General features: G+C 41.9%; 1 protein-coding gene across 11 annotated transcripts in view; it reads left to right on the top strand.

Annotated features, from left to right (window-relative positions):
* The window catches only part of LOC144284463 (uncharacterized), a 208,203-nt gene that overhangs the window by 16,699 nt on the left and 169,391 nt on the right, over positions 1–22,113 (top strand). For 9 of the 11 annotated variants that reach the window (XR_013352871.1, XR_013352870.1, XR_013352869.1 and 6 more), the window contains exons 1-3: positions 2,994–3,145; positions 12,609–12,830; positions 14,360–14,704. The exons of the other annotated variants lie outside the window; for them this stretch is intronic. Coding sequence is in view for 4 of the 9 variants with exons in the window: in XM_077849002.1 (XP_077705128.1) it covers positions 14,675–14,704 (30 nt within the window). In the remaining 5 variants the exon portion in view is untranslated. Of the gene's footprint in view, positions 1–2,993; positions 3,146–12,608; positions 12,831–14,359; positions 14,705–22,113 lie in introns of those variants that run through there. 11 annotated transcript variants of the gene reach the window in all.

Genomic DNA, 22,113 nt, shown 5'->3' with positions numbered 1-22,113 from the left:
ATATTGATTTGATCTATGATTTTTTTCTTTAGCCTACTGATGTGATAGATTATATTAATTAACCTTTTCCCCTCCTTTATTGATTTATAATTGACATATAACACTGTGTAAGTTTAAGGTATACAACATAGTGATTTTTTTTTTATTTTATTTTTTTTTTACATAGTGATTTTATATATGTATATGATGCAGGAGGAAATGATTACCACAATAAGGTTAGTTAACATAACCATTACCTCATATAGTTACAATTTTTTTGTGTGTGTTGAGAACTTTTAAAATTTACTGTTAGCAACTTTCAAGAATACAATAGTATTAATATAGTCTCCATGCTGTACATTGTATCCCTAGAACTTATTCATCTTATGACTGAAAATTTGTATTCTTTGACTGCCTCAAACCATTCTCCTTGCTCCATACCCACTGCCCCAGCAACTACCAATCTATTCTGTTCCTACAAATTTTTTTTTCTTCAGATTCTATATTCGTAAGATCATATAGTATTGGTTTTTTTCTGACTTATTTCATTTAGCAGAATGCTCTCAACATTTATCCTAAGGTTGTAAGTGGCAGGATTTCCTTCCTTTTTAATGGCTGAATAATATTCCATTTTCTATTAAGTGAGTTGTGAATGATGAGCCAGTCTTGCATACCTAGGGTAAATCCCATTTGGGCATGGTGTATGGTTATTTTTATACAATTTTGGATTTGATTTGCTAATACCTTGTTGAGAATTTTCACATCTATGTTTATTGGTCTGTAGATTTCCTTTTTTATAATGTCTTGGTTTTAGTATTAGGGCAATGTTGCCCTCAGAGATTGAGTTAGAAAGCATTGCTTCTGCTTCTATGTTTTGAAAGTGATTGTAGAGAATTAGTATAATTTCTTTCTAAAATACTTGGTAGAATCTGACAGTGAACTTATCTGGGTCTGATCGTTTCTGTTTTGGAAGGTTATTAGTTATTGATTCAATTTTTAATAGATATAAGCCTACTCAGATTATCTACTTATCCTTATGTGAGTTTTGGTAGATCATGTCTTTTAAGGAATTAGCTCATTTCATCTAGGTCATCAAGTATATCAGCATGGAGTTGTTAAAAATATTCTTTTATTATCTTCTTAATGTTCATGATATCAGTAGTGATGACTCCTCTTTTTAATTTTGATATTAGTTGTCTGTGTCTTCTCTCTCTTTTTTTACTTAGTCAATCTGGCTAAACACATTCTCTTGATCATTTAAAAAAACTTCTGGTTTCATTGTTTTTTTCAATTTCTTTGATTTCTACTTTAATTTTTATTATTTCTTTCTATTTACTTTGTATTTAATTTCCTCTTCTTTTTCTAGTTGTTTAAGGTAGAAGCTTAGATTTTTGATTTTATATTTTTTTCTTTTTAAATTTATGTGTTCAATGCTATAAATTTCCTCCATGTCATGCTTTTGCTGCGTCATCCCTAGTTTGTTAAATTCTATTTTCAGTTTTTAGTTCAAATATTGTAAATTTTTCTTGAGACTCTTTTTTGGTCCATCTATTATTTAGAGGGCTGTTGTTGAATTGCCAAGGAATTTGGGATTTTATCATATCTTTATGTTATTTGTTTCTAGTTGAATTCTGTTGTGGTCTGAGCATGCTTTGAATGATTTTTAGTCTTTTAAATTTGTTCATGTTGTTTTATGGTCTATTTTGTGGTCTGTTTTGATGAATGTTCTGTGAGAACTTGAGTATGTATGTTCTGCTGTTGTTGGATGAAGTATTCTATAGATGTCAATTATATCCAGTTGATGGATGGTGTTGTGCATTTCAGTTATATCCTTACTGATTTTCTGCCTGTTGGATCTGTCAATTACTGATAGTGGGTATTAAAATATCCAACTATAAAAGGGATTCATCTGTTTCTTCTTGCAAGTCTATTAGTTTTGGCTCACATATTTTGATGCTTTATTGTTAGGTGCTTACATTAAAGGTTGTGATATCTAATCAGAGAATTGACCTCTCTATCATGATGTAATGCTCCTCTTTATTTCTAATTTTTCTTGCTTTGAAGTTTGTTTTGCTAGCTACTCCTGCTTTCTTTTTATTAGTGTTAACATGATACGCTTTTCTCCATCCCTTAACTTTTAATCTATTTGTGTATTTATATTTAATATGGATTTTTTGTAGAAAACATATATTTGGGTCTTTTTTCTTTATTCTGACAGTTTCTGTGTTTCAATATTTAAACATTGAAAGTATTATTGATATAGTTAGATTAATATCTACTGTATTAGTTACTTTTTTCTACTTGTTACCCCCCCTTTTTTTTAATCTGCCACTCCTTTTCTCACATTTTTATTGAGCATTTCATGCTTTTTTCCTCTCAGCCTGTTATACTTCTTTAAGTGGTTGTCTTGGAGTTTGTAATGTCCAAACCTTATCCTAGTCCTCTTTCAAATATCACTACTTCTTCAAGGGTAGTGTAAATAAATTGTAACATAATATGCTTAAATCCTCCTAATTTGAAAAAACATAATATCCTATATGCATTCTTTGATTACTATTGAGGATTAACATTTTTTCACCTGTGATTGTTTCCTTTCTCTCTCTATCTCTTTAGTTATTTGTTGAAATGTAGTTTTTGGTTGTTTCTTCACAACAAATTATTCAATTGAAATGATTATTTTAATGACAGGTTCAGACCAATCTAATCCAATTAGTTGGGTTTTATATGAAGACTTCTTGGGCTAAGGAAAGAAAGATGTATAGAAGTGCAGCCTTGTTGCAGACCTTTTGGATTAGCTTAGCCTGATTGGTAATGAAGTTATCTCTGCTGGACCTCACCCACTTTGTCTTTTGAAACTCCTGCTTTGTGAAGAGTAGAGACATGAAATGTAAGATGTTGGCTGAAGTGATGATTCTTCTGAGCCAAATTATCAGTCCAGGAAGTTCCTGAATCCTAGAATAAGGTTAACACTTCAGACCTGTTGCTAAGGAAGAATCTGGAATGTTCACCTCCAAATGGCTACTTTTATTGTGACAGCCTCAAGCCTGCTCCTTGCCCTTTTAAAATGGAAAGAACAAAGCATTTAAATCTTTTAAAGAATTCAGAGACTTTTGAGATCCCAGAGTGTTAACTTTGTAATATGATGGCAGGAGACCTTCCGATGGGGGTAAGCATAGTTTTTGGGTAACGAGATTAGGCAGTTTAAGGACTCTTGCCTGGAGATTTATTTTCTCTTTGCTACAGGGAACCTGTTCACCCGGTTCAGTCCATTTAGATGTCAACATTGATAAATAAATGACAGAAATGTCTCATCCCCTAAGATGAATCTAAAAGTTGCTTCAGAAAATGCAGTGAAAATTACAGCCTTGTTTGAATGACTGTGAGCCAGCCAGGACTCATCACTCCTGTGAGGGCAAAAGGATGGATAGTTCTGGGAAGCCACTATACAGGAAGAATCCAGGGATTGAAGGTTTCATGGGCAGGGGAAGCTAATGAACAAAATATATGAGTGAGTCTGACGTATGAATGTAGGTCTGCAGGATTCAGTCTTCTTCTTCTTCTTCTTTTTTTTTTTTTTTAAAGATTTTATTTATTTATTTGAGAAGGGGGAAGGGCAAAGGAAGAGGGAGAAGCAGGCTCCCAGCTGAGGAGGGAGCTGGTAGGGCTTGGCACAAGACTCCACATGGCACTTGATGTGGGGCTCGTCACAGGGCTCCTTGCGAGGCTCTATCCCAGGACCTGGGGATCATGACCTGAGCTGAAGGCAGACACTTAGCCACCTGAACTACCCAGGCGCCCCAGGATTCAGTCACCTTTTTAACTGAACTTGCCAGCTGGATATGAATCTCTGAGGAATTGTGATCAACATTAGCAGTTTTTGTATACCCACCTGATCTTAACATCACTCTCTCCCCAGCCTGCCCCCGTTCCCCAATGGTGGTGTGGTCCCCAAAAACCTCTCTGTGGAAGTTCCTTGGCCAGGCCCTATCTTCAGGGAGAAGCTGACCCCTCACACAAAATCCCACAGTCCCTCCCACCCCGATAGGTTACTGAGCACTTTTGAGATCCTGTTGCCTTCCCAGGTTAATAAATGGAATTTCAGACTCTGAGGAGGTCAGAGGCAAGCCAGTCAAGGTAGGCAGAATTAACTGCATTCTAAGGTGGATATAAATCATTTTGGCATCATGATTCATTTGACATTTTAAGGCTGAGTCAATTCTCTTTGGCTTTGCCCTGGAGCTACTATGATGGAGAGTGAGGCTGCTGGCTGAGCAGTCATGTACCTTTAAAGGTGGTGAAGGATGTGTGGGGGCTTCTAGACTTGGCAAGTAATAAATGAAGATGAAAGCATGATACTCTCCCTTGAGTAGTTTATAATATACTAGATGATTAGGCCAAAGATAAATAATAGTAGCAAACAAACAAACAAACCCCCAAACCCCAATGGTACTAGCTATGTCTACTTACTGTGAAACAGTCATTATACTTATATATATCTTTTCATTATTATGAAGGATGCAGTGATGGTCAATTTTATGTGTTAATTTTACTGGGCTCAGGGTGCCCAGATAGCTGTTAAAATATTATTTCTGGATGTGTCTGTGAGGGTGTTGGCTCTTTGGCTCTTCTAGTTCTCAGGCTTTGGACTTAGTGTTGTCTCTGGCTTTCCTGGCTCCCCAGCTTGAAAACAGTGGATTGTAGGACTTGTTAGCCTTTATATCCACGTGCATAAATTCCTATAATAAATCTCTTTTTCAATTGAGGTATGATTTGCCTATGCCGTATTATATTAGCTTCAGGTGTACACTTAATGATGTGATATTTGTGTATGTTACAAAATGATTCTCACAGTAAGTCTAGTTCACAATCATCACCATTGAAAGTTACAAAAAATTTTTTTTGTGGTAAGAATTATTTTTTTAAAGATTTTATTTATTTATTAGAGAGAAAGAGTAAGCATGAGTGGGAGGAGGGGCAGTGGGAGAAGCAGACTCCCCACTGACCAAGGGACCTGACATGGAACTTAATCCCAGGACCCTGGGATCATGACTTGAGCCAAAGGCAGATGCTTAACTGATTGAGCCACCCAGGTGCACCAAGAACTTTTAAGATCTACTCTCTTAGTAACTTTTAGGTATGCAATACAGTCACCATAGTGTACATTACATCCTCATGATTTATTTATTTTATAACTGGATGTCTGTACCTTTGACCCTCTTCACCCATTCTGGCTCCTTTTCTTCCCCTTCTCTGCACTCTTACCCCATGAGCTCAGCGGCCTATGGTCTGAAGCAACACTATCCAGTAGAGATATTATGTAACCCCCAATTTAAGGCAAGTATATATTTAAAATTTTTCTAGTAGACACAGTAAGTAAAGGAAAAAGAAACAAATATAATTCATTTAATGATATATCTTATTTAATCAATATATCTAAAATATTATCATTTGAACTTGTAATCAATACAAAAATTATTTATGAGCTATTTCTACACTCCTTTTTTTTTAAAAAAAAAAAAGATTTTATTGGGATGCCTGGGTGGCTCAGTGGCTGAGCATTTGCCTTCATCTCAGGGTATGATCCCAGGACCCACATCAGGTTCCCTGCATGGAGCCTGCTTCTCCCTCTCCCTATGTCTCTGCTTTTTTATTTAGTCACAAGAGACACACAGAGAGAGTGAAGCAGAGACATAGGCAGAGAGGGAGAAGCAGTCTTCCTGTGGGGAGCCTGATGTGGGACTCTATTCCAGGACCCCGAGATCACAACCTGAGCCAAAGGCAGACGCTCAGGTGCCTTTCTACATTCCTTTTTTCAACTAAGTCTTCTAAATCTGGTATTTATCTTTTTTAAAAAAAAGATTTTATTTATTTATTTTAGAGAGAGAGAGCACAAGTGGGGATACAGGGGTAGGAGGGAGAGGGACAAGAAGATTCCACACTAAACTCATAGCCCAATGTGGGGCACCGTCCCATGACCTTGAGATCATTACCTGAGCCAAAATCAAGAGTTGGACACTTAACCGACTGAACCACCCGGACAGCCCTAAATCTGGTATATATCTTATATTTATAGCACAGTTCAGTTCGGACTAGCACCATTTGAAGTGCTGAACAGCCACATATGGCTAGTGACTACTAGATTGGACAGTGCAAGTCTAGAAGGTATCTAGCTTATTCATTTGCCTATCTATTCATATTTATTTGATACTGATTCAACAAATGTTTCTTGAGCAACCACTCTGCCAACCACTGTTCTAGGTTTTTGGATACACTGGTTAAGTCCAGATCTTATATTTTACTGGGGGGAGGGGAGGGACAAAATCATAAATTAATAAACAAAAAAAGTCAGATACCAGAGAGTGCTATTGATGCAAAGAAAACAAATCAGCTTAAGAGAGAGAGAGTGAAAGGGTGGAAGGGCTGCTATTCAGAGAGGGTAGTCATGGTAGGTGTCTCTGGAAAGGTGACATTTGTGGTTAGGTCTGCATATTAGTGTGTCATGTGTTAACGGAGGGAAACACACTCTAGACTGAAGGGACAGTGTGTATAGTTGCAGGGGTGGGGCTGAGGTCAGCATTTTGAGGATGAGATGAAAGACCAGTGAGGTGGGAGAGGGGTATAGGGTCGATTTGGGTAAGGTCCTACAGGTTGTAGTATGGAGTGTGGCAGCCAGGGGAGGATTTTAAGCAGGTGGTCATGATTTGAGGGTTGCTTTAAAAGGATCACTCTGCTGCCTGTGGAAAGTGGGCTGGGGGGAGCATGAGTTGAGCCTGAGGGAACCATCGGGGCTGGCTAACACTGTGGTGCCAGGAAAAAATCTATGGTGGTGGGGAGAAAGTGGTGGAATACAGATTGTGAGTCTCCATAGGGCCCACAGCGCCATAAGTGGGCTTGGAGGCAAAGAGTGAATTTGGGGATGACTCTGGCGTTGGGAACCAAGCAAATGGGGCCATGAAGCCATTAACTGAGATGGAGAGGTGGTTTTAGGAGGAACATCAGAGGTGTGAGTGTTTAGGGAGAGAATTGCTGCAAGAGGCACTCACCAGGGCTTAAGGGAAAGACAAAGTAGAAATCTAGGCCTAGCTCCTCATTCCTGGCCAGGCCTCTCCTAGATAGGGTTCTAAGGTAAAAGACAAGACAATGTACAGTTAAGTGTGAATGTCAGATAATCAATGAGTAATTTCTCAGTATATATCCCATGCAATATTGGGGGCATACTTAATACCAAGTATTATTTATCTAAAATTCAAATGTAACTCGGCATCCTCTATTTTTGTTTGCTAAGCCTGGCAACCCTTCTCCAGACCTATTTTGCCAAGTGTTTTGGAGGCTGGGGTGAAGCTAGGGCAAGCACCCTCTGTATTGCATCACATGAGTGCCCCATGAGCTATGGACAGTGGGAGAGACCTTGTATATAGAACTTACAGTTTTTAAAGTGCTTTTATTTCCATGATCCCTTTTGATGCTTCTGTGGGACTGACATTTCCCCCCTTTTTTACATAAAAGTGAGGCCCAGAAAGGTCAAATGACTTGCTCAAGACCACACAACAAGTAGGAAACAGAGCCAGGACTAGTATACTGGAGAATGTTGTGTGCCTATCCAACTTTATAGCATGCTTTCCCTTCCCTGTCAGAACTGTGGGGTCATTTAAGTTCTGCTCATGTCAGCTCTAGAGGAGAACATAGTAAGTATCAGCCCATCCCACCAGGCACTGCCCTGGTGGATGTTAGTGGTCAGGGTAGACTTGTGACCTAAATTGGCTCAACCAGACTACAGGGAAAGATTTCTATGTCATGGTCAGTGGAGATGATTTCCCTCTTGTGCTCTCTATCCAGACATAAATGAGGCCATATACAGAACTCATCCCTCTGGGCAGCCATCTAGCAATCATTTGGGAAACCAGCCTGGAATGAGGTGGACACAGAGTAGAGCAGAGCAGGGAGGCAGAAAGAATCTGGGTCCTTAATGACATCTTGAGCTGCTGGTCTTTGCCTGGCCTGGAGCCATTTGCCTCTGGGCTCCCCCTTGTGTAAAATAATAAATTGCATAGTAGCTCAGCTACTTTGACCCTGGATTTTCTGTTTGCCGTCCAAATCATTCTGACTGCTGCAATGAAATGAAAATTCAGCTCTTCTTCCTCCAGTGTTTTCCCAACTACACCACCTGGCTGCTATACACAAAAGGAGCCAAGTGCTAATGGTTTGCACAGAATTATTCAGGACTAGCTTCAAAGATTAGCACAATTTAAATAGAATTTTCAAGTAGGAGGCAGGGGTAATGTGGGGGCTGGTTGGTACTTGTAATTGCTCAGAGGCAAGAGCATTTTCTTTCTTAAATTTTTTTTAAAATTTAAATTCAATTAACATATAGTGTTTTATTAGATTCAGAAGTAGAGATCAGTGATTCATCAGTTTTATATAATACTCAGTGCTCATTATATCATGTGCCTTCCTTAATGTCCATCACCCAGTTACCCTATCCCCCCACCCCCCTCCTCTCCAGTGACCCTCAGTTTGTTTCCTATGATTGAGTATCTTAAGGTTTGTCTCTCTCTCTGATTTTTGTCTTGTTTTATTTTTTCCTCTCTTCCCCTATGATCCTTTATTTTGTTTCTTAAATTCTATATGAGTGAGATCATATAATTGTCTTTCTCTGATTGACTTATTTCGCTTAGCATGATACCCTCTAGTTTCATCCGTGTCATTGCAAATGACAAGATTTCATTTTTTGATGGCTGAGTAATATTCCATCGTATGTATGTACCACATCTTCTTATCCATTCATCTATTGATGGACATCTGGACTCTTTGCATAGTTTGGCTATTGTGGACATTGCTGTTATAAACATGGGGGTGCAGGTGCCGCTTCAGATCAGTACTTTTGTATCTTTGAGGTAAGTACCTAGTAGTGCAGTTGCTGGATCATATGTAGGGTAGCTCTATTTTCAATTTTTTGAGGAACCTCCATACTGTTTTCCAGAGTGGCTGCACCAGCTTGCATTCCCACAAACAGTGTAAGAGTGTTCCCCTTTTTCCACATCCTCACCAACATCTGTTATTTCCTGATTTGTTAACTTTAGCCATTCTGACTGGTGTGAGGTGGTATCTCATTGTGGTTTTGATTTGTATTTCCCTGATACTGAGTGATGTTGAGCATTTTTACATGTATCTGTTAGCCATTTGTACATCTTCTTTGGAGAAATGTCTGTTCATATCTTCTGCTCATTTCTTGATTGGATTATTTGTTCTTTGGGTGTTGAGTTTCATAAGTTCTTTATAGATCTTGGCTACTTGCCCTTTATCTGATATGTTATTTGCAAATATCTTCTCCCATTTTATTGGTTGTCTTTTGGTTTTGTTGACTGTTTTCCTTGCTGTGCAAAAGCTTTTTATCTTGACGAAACCCCTATACTTCATTTTTGCCTTTGTTTTCCTTACCTTTAGAGATGTGTCTAGCAAGAAGTTGCTGCAGCTGAGGTCACAGAGGTTGCTGCCTGTGTTCTTTAGGATTTTGATGGATTCCTGTCTCACAGTTAGGTCTTTCATCTATTTTGAGTCTATTTTTGTGTATATGGTATAAGAAAATGGTCCAGTTTCATCCTTCTGCATGTGACTGTCCCATTTTCCCAACACCATTTGTTGAAGAGACTTTTTTCCATTGGATTATCTTTTCTGCTTTGTCAAAGCTAAGTTGACCATTTAGTTATAGGTTCATTTTGGGTTCTCTATTCTGTTCCATTGATCTTTGTGTCTGTTTTTGTGCCAGTACCATACTGTCTTGATGATTACAGCTTGATAATAGAGCTTGAAATCTGGAATTGTGATGCTACCAGCTTTGGTTTTCTTTTTCAAATCCCTTTGGTTATTTGGGGTCTCTTCTAGTTCCATACAAATTTTAGAGTTATTTGTTACAGCTCTGTAAAGAGAAAGTTGATGGTATTTTGATAGGAATTGCATTGAATGTATAGATTGCTCTAGGTAGCAGAGACATTTTAACAATATTTGATCTGCTAATCCATGAGCATGAACGTTTTTCCATTTCTTTGTATCTTCCTCAATTTCTTTCACGAGTGTTCTATGGTTTTCGGAGTACGGATCCCTGGGGCAAGAGCATTTTCACACTTAAGAGCCAGGGGAAAAGGAGGAGGTGACATTCAGGATGATTGTGGAGTCTTTTGCTTAGGAGTTGCAATTGATCTGAAGACCACTTGCGAACCCTGAGAAAGGAAGTGATGTGATGAAACTGAAGGTGTGAGAAATGCTCCTGGTTCATATGTTTTGGGAAGAGTAAGCATACTTCATCCTTTTAGATGCATAGGAAAGTTTCAGAAAGCAAATAGAGAACGGGTACTCTTGAGATCTCTCCCTGTTGGTTGGTGTTCATGCAAGTAATTGCCTGGAAGGAAGAAAGTCCTCTTTCTATTTGTACAAAGATATACTCTTCAGCTCTCTCAGTGTTTGCCCAGAGGAAAGTTTTGATTGTGTCAAATATCTACATGGAGCCTTTATTTCCTTCAGGTGCCTTTAAACCGTTGCTTCACCTGCAACTGTGGGGCAAGGCTCTTTCAGAAAGGACAAGAATTTTTTGTTTGTTTGCTTGGTTTGGTTGGGAAGAGGGTAGGGCAGATGGGACTAAGGGCTGAGGCTCTGTGCCCTGTAGGACTCCTTTCTAAGACTACCGTGGTCCTCATGTTAGAGTCTGGGGTGATAAAGTTAATCCTTAAACCATAAGAGTTGGGTTCCACCTTGTACTGGTTTTCTTGGGGCTGCTGTAACAAATCTCCCCAAACTTGTGGCTTAACACAATAGAAATGTATTATCTCAAGGTCTAGAGGCCAGTATTCTGAAATCAAGGTATTGGCAGGGCCAAGTTCCCTGGGAAGGTTCTGTGGGGTTCTTTTCCTTGCCTCTGGTGGCTGTGGTGTTCCTCGGCTCAAATTCTTTGAATCTTAACACTCTCACCTGTGAAATGGGTATATAGTCACTGACCTCCTAGTCTCACAGGTTTGCTGAGATCCACCCTTCACCTGAGAGAATGACCAAGCCTTGGAAAGACAGGATGGGGTGATGTGAGGGAACGGTCACTGTTATTTGGGTAGCCATGGGGTGGAGCAAACAGAAGGGATTGGAAGACAAGGAGAATGTGGTGTAGCTCATTTTATGAGGGAAGGAATGCTTCACAAGAAGCAGCCAGAGCAGGAGACTGCAGGTGGGGTGATGCAGGTTGCACCCAAACATATGCGTACATATATCTGTTTTCTCCTGCCTTCTTGGTCAGGAGCACCATCACTGCCTGCTTTGATGGGGGATAGGCAAGAAAAACTGAGGAGGTGGGCAAGGTATGGCAAGAAGGAGGCTGGAAAAGGGGAAATAAGGAAGAAAGAACTATTCTTTCTTTGGTTATCTGTGAGGCTAAAAATGGGAAACCTCTGTTCTTCTTTGGGTTTGTTTGTTTGTTTTAACCACAGAAGGAGAAAAGAGAGCCAGCAGCTCAAGGGCTATGATAATCTGTTTGAGAGGAAAGTGTCCTGGACACTTGGAAGTGAGGTTTTCTCTGGTAACACTCTCTGCAGTTGAAAGAAAGTGTATGCAGGGGATTTCACCAGCAACAAAGCCCAGGAGGAGCCCTGCTTCGAAGAAACAAACCAGAGTCTCTCTGAATACCATGAAAGAAGAGGAAAATAATGTTTATTGATCGTTGACTCGGTGGGAGGGCTTTTACACCAGACTTCTTGCCTCTTGACAATCTCAGAAAAGGAATTGGTTTTTGTTTTTATTTTTTTTATTATTATTTTTTTTCAAATAGATGAAAACAGTCAGGCTCAGAGCAATTCAGGGACTTGCTAGAGGTCGCCTGACAAAATCCATCTACTCTAGGGTTCTAACTCGAGTCTGTCTGTCATTGAGGTTTATGTTCTAACTACTCCCACCCACTGGCCTGGAGGATGAGACGGATGTAGTCACCAACTGGTGCTTACATATGGCGTATTTTTACCTCTTGCCTTAATTCTTGTTTTCTCTTAAATTTAAAATGTAAATTTCAATCATCAGTGCTTGGTCAAATTCTGTTATTGAACTACACTTTTTTGTTTCATGGCAAAAGACAACTGGCAGACCAAGTATGCCCATATTCATATTATTTCAAGTGCATAAGATAATCCTAAGTGGCTCCCCAGACAGCACCTTTGAGGGTATCCAGCTTGATGGAAAAGTGCATCTTGCAGATTCAACTTGTAATGTACTTTGCAAATGTCATGGCTGTGGTAGCTCTGGCTTAGTCTTCTGTCTCTTCGTAATCTTATCTTTGAGGGCAGGGCCAAGAACATGACCTAAAATTCTGCATTAAGGATGAATAGTAGCACCATAGAAACACTGCCACCAAATCGAGATGTCCAGAATGATTCCATTCAAAAACAACTTTTCCACACTGGTGACGTGTTCCAAGGAAGTGAATTATCTACCTGAGTGGAGGATAAACAAAAAAAAATTGTATTCTTGCTCCAGGTCCAGGAAAATGAGAGGGCTGAGTCACACAGTCTGTCAACGTGCTGGTCCTTAAGTGGTATCACATTTTAATCTTCTCATTGGAATTTCAAAGGTTTAGAAGGAAATGTTTCCATTCCTTTCAGAGCCCCCATGTGGGTGAAGACTCACTTGCCTCCCTTACTCTCTAAGTTTGTACCAGAAAGAAGAGAGGGGCCCCCGTCTTAGGGAGAAAGTAAGGGATCTCAAATTTGAGCTGATGAATCTGGCTGTGTAGACATGGTCCCAATGCCAGCCTCCAGGGGTTTGACATGAGCACCAAGTAAACCTCCGAGGAAGATCTGCACTGGACAAGAAAAATGATAATGGTAAGAATGGCAGCATTGGCCACCGTATTCCCTGTTGGTTACGTGCTAGGCTGTGGGATGGCATCCTTATCTGAGTCCCCCTGCTTTTTTTCCCCAACATGACATCCAAGCAATACAGGATCCAACGGGATTAAGAGTGGAGACCATGGGCTCAAATGTAGGCTCAGAAGAAGGGGCATTAATAACAGCAGCTAGGGTTGTGAGGATTCCATGAGTTGATAAGTGAGAAACATTTCTAGTGTCTGGCACATTTTAAGTCCCATACTAGTGGTGGTGGTGGTGGTGGTGGTGGTGGTGGTGGTGGTTCTTCTTCTTCTTCTTTAAAGATTTTATTTATTCATGAGACACACACACACAGAGGCAGAGAGACATAGGCAGAGGGAGAAGCAGGCTCCCTATGGGGAGCTGGATGCAGGACTTGATCCCAGGACCCCAGGATCCCCACCTGAGCCAAAGGCAGATGCTTAACCACTGAGCCACCCAGGTGCCCCAGGGCTTATTCTTCTACACACAAATGAAGACATTAAAGATCAGAGGGGTTAGCTAAGTTATATAACTTAGGCCCAACCCAGGCTCTTTCTCTTTGCACCAGACTGCTCTCCTTTTCTGTTGTGTCTAGGATGGGGTGTATAGCTTGAAAGTGCCACATCACAGCACAGTGGAGCTTCCAGTTCTGAGGCTGGTAGGGCATGAATTACTTTCCCCGGGTGAGGAGCAGGCAAGGCTGTCTCATGAGGCTCTGTGTCTCAACCCACAGCCCCGGTGGGTTTCACTTGCTACAGGCAATTCTTTATTTTTTTATTTATTTTTTAAAAGATTTTATTTATTTGAGAGAGAGAGAGAGAATGAATTGAGGGAAAAACAGATTCCCTGCTGAGCAGAGAGCCAGATGTGGGGCCAATACAAGGACCCCAGGATCATGACCTGAACTGAAGCAGATCTTAATTAACTGAGCCACCCAGGTGCCCCGGGTGTAATTCTTAGTAAACTAAGTAATTCTTCATTTCGAGGATTGGACCAGAGATGGTTTCCCAGGGAGTGATTTTGTTAATTCAATGGTCTTTTTTTTTTAAATTTTTATTTATTTATGATAGTCACACACACACACACAGAGAGGCAGAGTCATAGGTAGAGGGAGAAGCAGGCTCCATGCACCCGGAGCCCGACGTGGGATTCGATCCCGGGTCTCCAGGATTGTGCCCTGGGCCAAAGGCAGGCGCCAAACCGCTGCGCCACCCAGGGATCCCCTAATTCAATGGTCTTGGCAGAGAAGGGCATTTTTTTTAAAGATTTTATTTATTTATTTATGACAGAGAGAGAGAGAGAGACAGAGAGAGAGAGAGGCAGAGACACAGGCAGAGGGAGAAGCAGGCTCCATGCAGGGAGCCTGAGGTGGGATTCCATCCCTGGACTCCAGGATCAGGCCCTGGGCTGAAGGCAGCGCTAAACCGCTGAGCCCCCGGGCTGCCGTGAGAAGGACATTTCTTTTGGTTACTGACTCTGACCTGATGCTGAGCTGTGTCTCCCAGGTTGTCAGTCTGTCCTGGCCTCCCCAACCCTGCTGGCTGTGCAGCAGGAGTGGAACAACCCACCCGACCCTTGTTCTGGCTCACGGAGATCCTCCCCAATCTCTTCAAGAGCATTATGGTGTTCAGTGAGAATGGTGGAAATTAACAAGACAGGAAACCCCAAATGTTGGAGAGGATGTGGAGAGAGGGGAACCATAGCCAAACTATGGAATGAGCCTCGGTGTCCATCAAAAGATGAATGGATAAAGAAGCTGTGGTCTATGTGTACAATGGAATATTCCTCAGCCATTAGAAACGACATTTGCTTCAGCGTGGATGGAACTGGAGGGTATTATGCTGAGTGAAGTAACTCAATCGGAGAAGGACAAACATTATATAGCTTCGTTCATTCGGGGAATATAAAAAATAGTGAATGGGAATAAAGGGGAAAGGAGAGAAAATGAGTGGGAAATAATAGTGAGGGTGATGGAACATGAGAGACTCCTAACTCTGGGAAACGAACAAGGGGTGGTGGAAAGGGGAGGTGGGCGGGGGGTCAGGGTGACTGGGTGACAGGCACTGAGGAGGGCACTTGGCGTGATGAGCCCTGGGTGATAGGCTATATGTTGACAAATTGAACTCCAGTAAAAAATAGCATTATGGTGTCAAACTAGATCATTGATAAGCTCCCTGGCATCTCTAAATTGCCATAAATCGAAAACCAATTAATATTAGGATCAACTTTGGGACCTCGTGTGATCACCAGGAAAACATCTTGTTTTCCCCTAGGGCGCCGCCAAGCTCAGGGAGGAACTGTCTGAGGTTTCTGGCTCACTGGCCGAGCTCAGTGGTGCAATGTCTGGGGAAAGCGCAGTCCTAGGGAATCCAGAGCAGAGGGGTCTTAGTGGATGCTGTTATCAGCCACTGACTGACTGTAGCCTTTACTTTTACTTTCAAAAGTGCAGCGAAAGAGCTATAAATGGAATAGGCAGGAAGTCTGGGTCGATTACAAAGAATCCAGCCCAGTTGATTCATGAATAACTTGGGGAGTAGTGGGCAGTCAGGTCACTTCAAATTTAAACGCAAATTAATTTGTACTTGTGACCATTCTTGAGAATTTCAGGAGGAAAAGGGCCATAGCATGTCACAGCTGGATACGAACTAAATATGGTAAAAATGAGCATGGTCTTCCTGAAAACTCCTAGGATTTTGGATTGATTTTGTACAAAGGACCAGAATAGATGAACTAGTCCTGGATATTTGTGTATGGTGAAAGTAATCCAGGGGCAGATACGGTTATTGTGATGGACTCCATGCAAGGTCAAGAAGGAAGACTCTAGAAGAAGTGTCATCTGGATCTTGCTCTGCCTCCTTGAAATGCATAACCATCCAGATGCAGGATTCATTATGGGCCTGTTGCCTTATTGGATGCTTCTTCCAAACTCTCTGCCAAAATCCTTCTTGATAAATTTGATAGGGGAAGATTTTGTTGTTGTTCTGTCTGTCTAGCCCTTTCTTCCTAAAATGGATAGATTCTGGAACTGGGAACTTTGGTTTGCTAATCCCTGGACAAAGAGTTATGGGAGCTTGCAGGTAGCAGCTGGAAGAAAGGGGTGAGAGAGGGAGACCCGGAGGAAGATTTTGGAGCCAAGAGACTGGAGCCCTGGGGATGAGAGCTGCAAGAAAAATCAAGAGACCCATTGACTGAGAGCTGGGGAGAAATCAAATACTAAATGGAGATTCAAAGAGTTTGGTGTATGTGAGACAAAATCTTCTTCTACCTTCCCGGGAGGATCTTCACTAAACTCTTACACTGTTGTTGAGATGTGACTAGATTCCTTCTGGAGAGTGGAAAGTTTGGATGAGCTCTGCACGAGGACAAGTAGACAACTGACGTGGTGTTACTGGGGGTTACTGTGGGTTGTGACTGCTCCTCAAACCAGAGGAACTTGTTGAATACATGCACTCTCCCCTCTACAGCTGCATGGACACTCACTGCCTGTGTTGTGTGTGTGTGTTTGGTGCACTAACCTTAATCATCTAATGCACAGACACAACTGCATAGGTCTCTATGTTCATGCACTTTGGTGTGCTCACTTTACCTCCTGGCTTTGTCCCATAGTTTTTATCTTCCTCCCTGGTTCCTCACTTTTTATTTTATTTGGACATTCACGACTTTATAACCTGTTCCTAATCTCTCTGCTTGGAACTTGCATAATTAAGTGCATATCATCCAGTTCCAACCACATTCTGCAGGTGCAATAGCCAATGCCATAGCGGACAGGCTATTACTGTGTGTCCGATGTCACCAAGATTGCTCAAATTACTTTCCTTTCAGCTGTATCGCAATTGGAAAAAGGGTGTGATTAAAAATACACATTGACCAAATGACTGTGATAACTAGTGCTTCCTGATGTCCTGGCTGCTGACGCCTGTTGCCCTGGTTCACGCCCCTCTGCTGGGAGGGGGTGTTTCTCACTGGTGATGCTGTCTCTGGTTTTAAGCATCCCCAGGCCTGGCCTCCTTAATTTCCTTTAAGTGTGACTAAGGCACCTTGATCAGATAAAAGCTATTTTTGCTCTGGCTCTGCTAAACTAGATTCCATCTCAGATTACATTAAAGGAACTGCCTTCTTTCTTTTTCCTTTGTTGCTAAGAAATAGCTTTTCCTTTCAGGTTGATTTTTTTTTTCTCTCCAAGAAGAAGCCCCAACCTACACAACACTTGGTAGTAATTTAAAATGAGCTGGAGATCTACAGCTCCTATTAGAGGCATAAAGCGACCCGCCAAGCATCTTCAGGGGTCCGCAGGGCCTGTCTTTTAACTCAACACCCAAGTGCTATTTTAGAACAAAGGAGACTTCTTCTCTTTGGCAAAACACTGATCTACTGCTTGGTTTTTCCAATTATGGGCTGAGCTCCCCCGGCCCATGAGCCAGCTAATCAGACTTTTATTAGTCTTGCCCAGGGTTCCTAGCTGAATGCCGGCATCTGTGGGGAGAGATGGGTATGCTTTCACTGCTTCCCACTCTGATCTATGAGTCAGGAGCTCCACTGGGCTGCTCACCTGCTGTGGAACAAAGTGCATTAAGTGCCCACTCCTCCAGATCCTGTGTGTGTGCATGTGTGTGCATGTGTGTGATTCCCAGTGTGGTAGGGAGCTGGGCTGCAGAGCCACCTGGGAGCAGCTAACACAGGGTGCGAATGTCGGTCTCACCCAGGCTCTGTGGGTTGTTCATGCCTTGTCTCTCTCAGCAGTGCTGGGTTCCACACCTAGGGCTACTGTGAGTGGCTGTGGCCCTGGGGATCAGACTGTGCTTAGTTTTATGACAAAACTAATTAACAAAATTCTGTCGTTGCTGAAGGAGTTGTTATATGGAGGCTGGGCTCGGGGAAGCCGGTGTGTGGGTAGCAATATACCCTTTTTTCTTGATAGTGGACATGGCCTGGTACTTCCAATCTCTGTAGACTAGGCTGGCTCCAGCCTGTTCCGTTGGCAAGCTCTGCCTACCTAGATCCCAGCATCTGTGACATGTGAGGAGCAGAGTCCGGGGCTCTGGGAAGCAATAACTAATAACTCGGGCCTTGCTGGATGTTGGTAAAGAGAGGAAGACAACTGGTTATTCAGTTTGCTGACTCAAGATGCGAACACTAATTCTCTAAGTGATTTGGACAAACTCATTCAAAGGCATGTGTATTTTTTGATATTTTCCTGCTTCTGTATGGATCCTAGTTTTCTTCCACGACTCTCTTCTCTTCCCTCTTAGTCAGAACTCTGGGACCCTGAGCCCCACTCTGGTTCCCAGGGCTCTGGGATTCTCTAGCAGAGTCTAGCTTCCATCAACAGGGGACAGCAGGATCCTGGTGCAAGAGAGGGCCTGAGAGATGTGCCAGCGCATCTGCACTCGGAACTTGGGATGAACTCACCTGTAGAGCCACCTGAGGGTGGTTGCTTCATGTGTTGCACGATCAGGGTATAGGTTAGATATCTAAACATGTGTGTGTGTGTGTTTATATGTTCTATGAGAAGCTGTGCTGATTGCCCAACAATTGAAACACAAATGGTAACACCTAGAAAGGGCCTTGAACTCATGGTAAATACTGATAATTCCAATCATTTTTTTAAATCCCAGCGAAGCCTAAGTTTTAACAAAAAAGACAAGCTTTTCTTTAGAATATTCTGAACATTATGGCAGCATATTATACTGACTAACAGCTGACTAACAGCTGACACAACAGAGAACAACAACAAAAGGAAGTGGTGGTGGCTGAATGGTAGGCTCTCTGCAGCAGCAATGATACAGGACACCAAGATCCCACTGGGACAGCTCTGTCGTGGAGGGAGGGAAAGGGCAGAAACAAAGAATAGGGCACTTCTGTGCAGAGGGTTGTGTCTCCATGGCCCAACGACCCTGTGTAGGAGGCTGACCATAAAAGCTGGGCCCACAGAGACCTGGGATCTTTGAAGTTTCTTTCTCAAAAGTGATTTCAATTTATGGAGCAATTCCCATTTTAACAGTATCTCAGGTGAAACCAGACTCAAAGATTTTGAAATCTTGATGAGTAGAAACTAGGAAAGCAGTTTGAAAGCTGTTAGCCATTTTGGTGAAAGCATTCATTTACTTTTCACAGAGACGTTGTTTTCTGGCAGCCTCTGTGTAGGCTTCTTAGTTAACCCATATTGAAGCAGGGAGAGCTGGGTATCAGATGTGAATGTCTTGCCCCAAGATGCAATAATCTGCTGGGTAATGTTTATCTTGGGGCACGACTGAGGTAGATCCAGGGCTCTTTAAGTGTGTGACTTTTTGGTAGGGGACAAAGGGACACATCTCTCTCAGGAGCCATAGCTGACTGGAAACTCAGCCGGAAGGGACCTCACATAAGGCTCTTCTGACACCCTCTGGGTGCAGTTATGTTCCAAGTGCCTGTATTCTATTTCTCTTCTCTCAGCCCCCAAACCTTCCGTCAAGTCTTGGCCACATTTTCCATCTGGTGTCAGCAATTGCTGTGGGGAGTCAAGGGAAGGGTGCTGTCTATCCATGGGACCATGAGTTAAGGAGAGAGCAACCAAGGTGATGCACAACTGAAGGCTAGAGTTTTAGAGAGGATGTTATGGCATGGGGCTCAGCAGTTGGTCTTGGAGGTGAATCTTGGAAGAATATAAGAGAATTCTTGGTGGTGATGGAGGATATCTCAGAAATACCTGAGAAGGGAAACTGAGTGAGACATAGGACTATATACAGTGATGGGATGGATGTCGAACTTTGTGATATTCACAGGTACATGACTTCACAGGCTGATGGAGTCTGAGATTTCTCAACTGATGATTAGCATCCCATGGTTCTGATGGCCAGGCTTGGTTATCTAAGGCCATCAGGGAAACTTCATTCTTTTCAAGTTTTTGGACTTGCTTTGAGTTTGATTGCCATGGACTCTGCCTCAGGGTTTGAGGTCCATTTAGTGTTTTGAGAAACCTCTCTTAGGTCTTATTTATTTAGATAGATGGCTGATGGAATAGAGTCTGATCACTGCATGGCATGGTGATTAATAAATTAACTCATTTCCAGCCAATTCCTATGCCAGAATCACTACATCAGAGCAGGAGAGGATGATTTTCATAGATGGTGCAAAAACATCTAATATAAAATAATAATTTAAAAAATAGCTCACATATATTGAACTTCTGCTTTATGATGGGCATTGTGCTAAGGGATTTTAAAAAGCAAGATCTTATTTAGTCTTTACTAAGGCCCTATTTAGTTGAGACCACATTATCATTGAAAAAAAATGAGGTTAAGGAGATTTAGGTACTTTGCTCAAGGTCACAGAGGTGATAAATGGCAGTGCTGGGACTCAGGCCTGAAGCTGCTGAATGCTGGGCTTGACGGTGCTGGGAGGGCTGGTGTGTTGCCAGTGCCAGATTATATAGGGAGAGTACAAGCATTGGCTATACATCTGGGAAGCAGAGGGTGTTAGAAATCATATGGCAGTCATGGGAGCTGGAGAGTTAGGTGATGGCAGCAGCACCATTAGAAAGCCTACAAAGGAAGAGAAACAGAACTTGCTAAAATACAGGCCTGAGTCAGCCACTGTATTTGTGTCACATTAAGATAAAATTATAGTCTGATCCACACCTTGGAGGCACAGGATGTGACAGAGTTGGAAGCACGACACAAGTTTACAAAATTCACTATTTTTGTCTGTTTTTTTTTTTTTTCCTTTCAATTAGTCTCTCACCTTCTTCTAGTCCAGTGGTCCAGGGCCCCCACTTCCTCACGTTGGATCCCAGTAACTCCTTTTCCACTCTACTCTGGTCTCTGCTTCATTCCCTAGTAAAAGTGATCTGCATGAAGCCCATCTCAAAAACAAGGCACATATCTAAGGGAGTTAGCAAGGAGGAGAGATTCAGAAATTCAAGATCACTGTCCGGTTCCTTAGAGTAAGGAGGAGTGAGGGACATTCTAGGTCAACCATATCATCTCCACCTAAATGCGAAGGCTCTCTCATCTACTGGCAAGTTCAAGGACCTGAAGCTGAACTATCTCATGTTATTACTTTTTCATTTTTCCAGAAGTGAGTGGAAAATGAATGCTATCTATCTACCACATGGGAAGATAAAAATGACTCTAGAACAGGTTGTTTGTTAAAAAATATTAATGTTTATAACCTGAATTCTCACTTCAGGAGCCCCAGGGAAGAAACCCAGAGAGAAGTGTTACATGAGTGTAAGCAATGACTGCATTAGCATCTTGGCATCCTGTTGGTTTATGTAACACTAGCTTTTTTTAGAGTTCTCAGGGACTGGAAAAATGAAATATGAAAGAACAGACTCAAATGGAAATTACTCATATCGATTATGTGCACGCACACACAACACACATCTTAATTTAATTCTTGGAAAGCATATTGGTAATGAATGACATCTGAGACTGTAACTGCAGTATTTTTGGAACCCTCAGGCTGATTCAATTTCACCTGCCATCGTGGGTCCCACTGAGTTCTTTAGTAGCCTCAGGCACTAGGTGGTTTCTCAAAAGCCACAGTAGCTGGAGGTTGGAAATTTTGGTGTCTTCTGATGCCTATGGGGTCGGTCCCACAGGCCACATGAGAAGTCATCTTAAGAAATCTGTGGTTCCAAGGATGTCTAGTTTGGTTCATTTTTATCTCACAGGGCAGTGGTAGCACCTGCTCTATGAGGGCTGAGTCTGCCCAAATCCAGAGAGCCCAGTAAAAATCTACCCAAGTTTGTTATTAAAAAGCAACTCACCCACACAAAAAATGAAATCCAGCCAAGAGCTATGATATCAGTAGAAGACTTAATGTATCAGTTAGAAAATTCAGATTAGCAGGACATCATACATCAGAGTAGCATGATTAGATGGATCAGTGTGTGAACTCCTGTGTCCTCATCAGTTCTATTGATTTATCCTTAGTTCTGACCAGCTGTATGTTTTCAGCTTGTACCGGGCCTCAGTAGCTCACAGTTTCTTCTTTTTCTTTACACATATACACTTAATTTAGAAAAAACATGGCCTTCCATAGTTAGCCTTATCCCTCCCTTCAGTGTGCAACCTTCCTGGCCCTCCTGGCAATGTGTCACATGCTCCCAAATGCTGCTGCTGAGTGTGCCCTTATGGGGTGCATTAACTGTTCAACAGTGGGTCTCCCCACTTCCCTATACCTCCTGAACTGTGGGATCCTCAGGGGTAGGACTGAGTTTTATCTTTGTGTCTCTGGCACCTAGTACTTTACCTGGAACATGATTCCCTCAGTACAC

This window comes from Canis aureus, chromosome 15 (genome assembly GCF_053574225.1).
Source record: "Canis aureus isolate CA01 chromosome 15, VMU_Caureus_v.1.0, whole genome shotgun sequence".
Taxonomy (NCBI): domain Eukaryota; kingdom Metazoa; phylum Chordata; class Mammalia; order Carnivora; family Canidae; genus Canis; species Canis aureus.
The sequence above is the reverse complement of the archived record's forward strand: the minus strand, read 5'-3'. Positions and strand labels throughout refer to the sequence as shown.